This window comes from Condylura cristata, unplaced genomic scaffold (genome assembly GCF_000260355.1).
Source record: "Condylura cristata isolate star-nosed mole 26May11 unplaced genomic scaffold, ConCri1.0 scaffold00009, whole genome shotgun sequence".
Taxonomy (NCBI): Eukaryota; Metazoa; Chordata; class Mammalia; order Eulipotyphla; family Talpidae; genus Condylura; species Condylura cristata.
In genome coordinates, this window is record NW_004567110.1 from 2,984,752 (window position 1) to 2,986,460 (window position 1,709).

Here is a 1,709-nt window from a genome sequence, read left to right on the forward strand (position 1 = left end):
AGGTGGGTGGGTGATGGCGCATGGGAGGCCCCGCTGTCTCCGGAATCCCGAGCCCCCCCACCGCCCCCGGCAGGCCAGGAAGCGGCCCCCCACACACGTGCTGGGAAAGCGCCCCGAAATGCGGCTTCCCGGCGGGTCTGCAAGTGGGGGCCACAGGACATCCGCTGTGAGCGAGCTTGTCCAGAAACGCCAGTCTCTACCCCCGAGGCTCCCCCAGCCCCAGCTCAGAATAACCCATTTAGTTTCTAAAACTAAACTCCGAGGCGCTCATCAGACAAATTTAGATATAACGTGACAGCCTCGCAGGAGAACCTGGCCTCGGAGACCCGCTCCCGGGCCCCGGTAGGCCGGCCCGGCCCGGCAGTCCGCTGTGCCAGGGAGGCGGGCCCCCCAGGGCGGCCTGGGTCCTCACGCGGACATCAGGCCGGCCAGGGCAGGGGGCGCCCCGCCAGGGTCCTGTCGCTCTAGCTGCTGGCTGGCGGTGGGTGGGTCCTGGATTACTTTTCAGTTGCTGTTTTTATTCTTTTTAGCCTCGTTTAGGCTGCCTTCCCTAAAGTGGCCGGAGGCTGCTTTGCGGCCTGATGAGAGCCCCAGGGCCGCCTGTGCTGGGCTCCGGGAGAGCCGTCCCGTGCTCGGGAGCCCGGGGTGGGCGCTGGGTCTGGGCCCGTCGTCCGGGTGGCCCTTGGGATGGGGTGCGAGGCGGATATAGACGCTGTCCCCAGGTGCTGCTCATGCTGGGGGAAGAGGCGAGAGGTGAGCTCGCTTCAGTAGTGACCAGTAAAGGGAAACAGTCCAAGGGTGGACGGAGAAAACGAGAGAAGAAGCATGGCCAGGCCTGTGCATGTGCTCAGGAAAGCAGAGACCTGACTCGCTCTGGCACTCGGTGTTTGGGGACTCCTGGGGGCTCCTGGTGGGCTCAGGCCTGCCCACACCCCTCTGGCTCCTCGTGCTGGCCTCCAGCAGCAGTTAGCGCTGCACTGGCGCTGGGCAGAGGCTGCACGAGCCTGTGCCGCCGTGTATTCTGCAGCCTCGCGCTTAGCCCGTGAGGCCCCCTGGGAGGCCGGTTCAGGCCCCCCCACCCCCCACCCCCGCTCACTCACATCCACCTCGCCCCTAGGTCGTGCTGTTACCGGACCCCATTTGCAGAGGAAGGAGCTGGGGAAGCGGGGCTCAGAGGAGCTGAGTGACCTCTCTGAGATCACACAGCGAGATGGGACGCCGCGTGGACTTGGCGGGGTTCCGGGAACACGCGCACTCCCGGCCGCCTTGGCGCGTTTCCTTTACAGTGTCCAGGCGCGACCCTAACCACTGCACCAGAATAGATAAAATAGACGTGGGAACGTACAGCCTCTGCGGAGGCTGGAGGCCGGCCCCGGGGCCGGGGACGCGCGGCCTTGACGTCAGCGGGGCCGCCAGGCCCGGGCTCCGCGCGGGCCCCTGGCTCTGGCTCAGCCCCTGCAGCGCTCTCCTGCCCGTGTGTCCCAGGGTGCAGTCCCACAGCCAGCTGTCCCTGGAGGTCCGCAACTCGGAGTACCTGGCCAGCATGCCCCCGCTGCCCGCCGAGTGCCTGGACATCGACGGCGACTGGAGCACCCTGCCTGTGATCTTCGAGGACCGATACGTGGACTGCCCCGAGACAGGTTTGTCCCTGGTCTCGGAGGGACGCGGGCCGTGCGACCCCAGCAGGGGAGGGAAGTGTTTTCCCAGTC

General features: G+C 66.8%; 1 protein-coding gene across 1 annotated transcript in view; it reads left to right on the forward strand.

The window, feature by feature from the left end:
* The first annotated feature begins 1,210 nt into the window (after nt 1-1,210).
* Nucleotides 1,211-1,709, forward strand: part of LOC101629069 (protein FAM135B) — a 15,548-nt gene continuing 15,049 nt past the window's right edge. The window contains exon 1 of the mRNA XM_012722897.1: nt 1,211-1,640. Within this exon, the coding sequence (XP_012578351.1) occupies nt 1,211-1,640 (430 nt within the window). The remainder of the gene's footprint in view (nt 1,641-1,709) is intronic.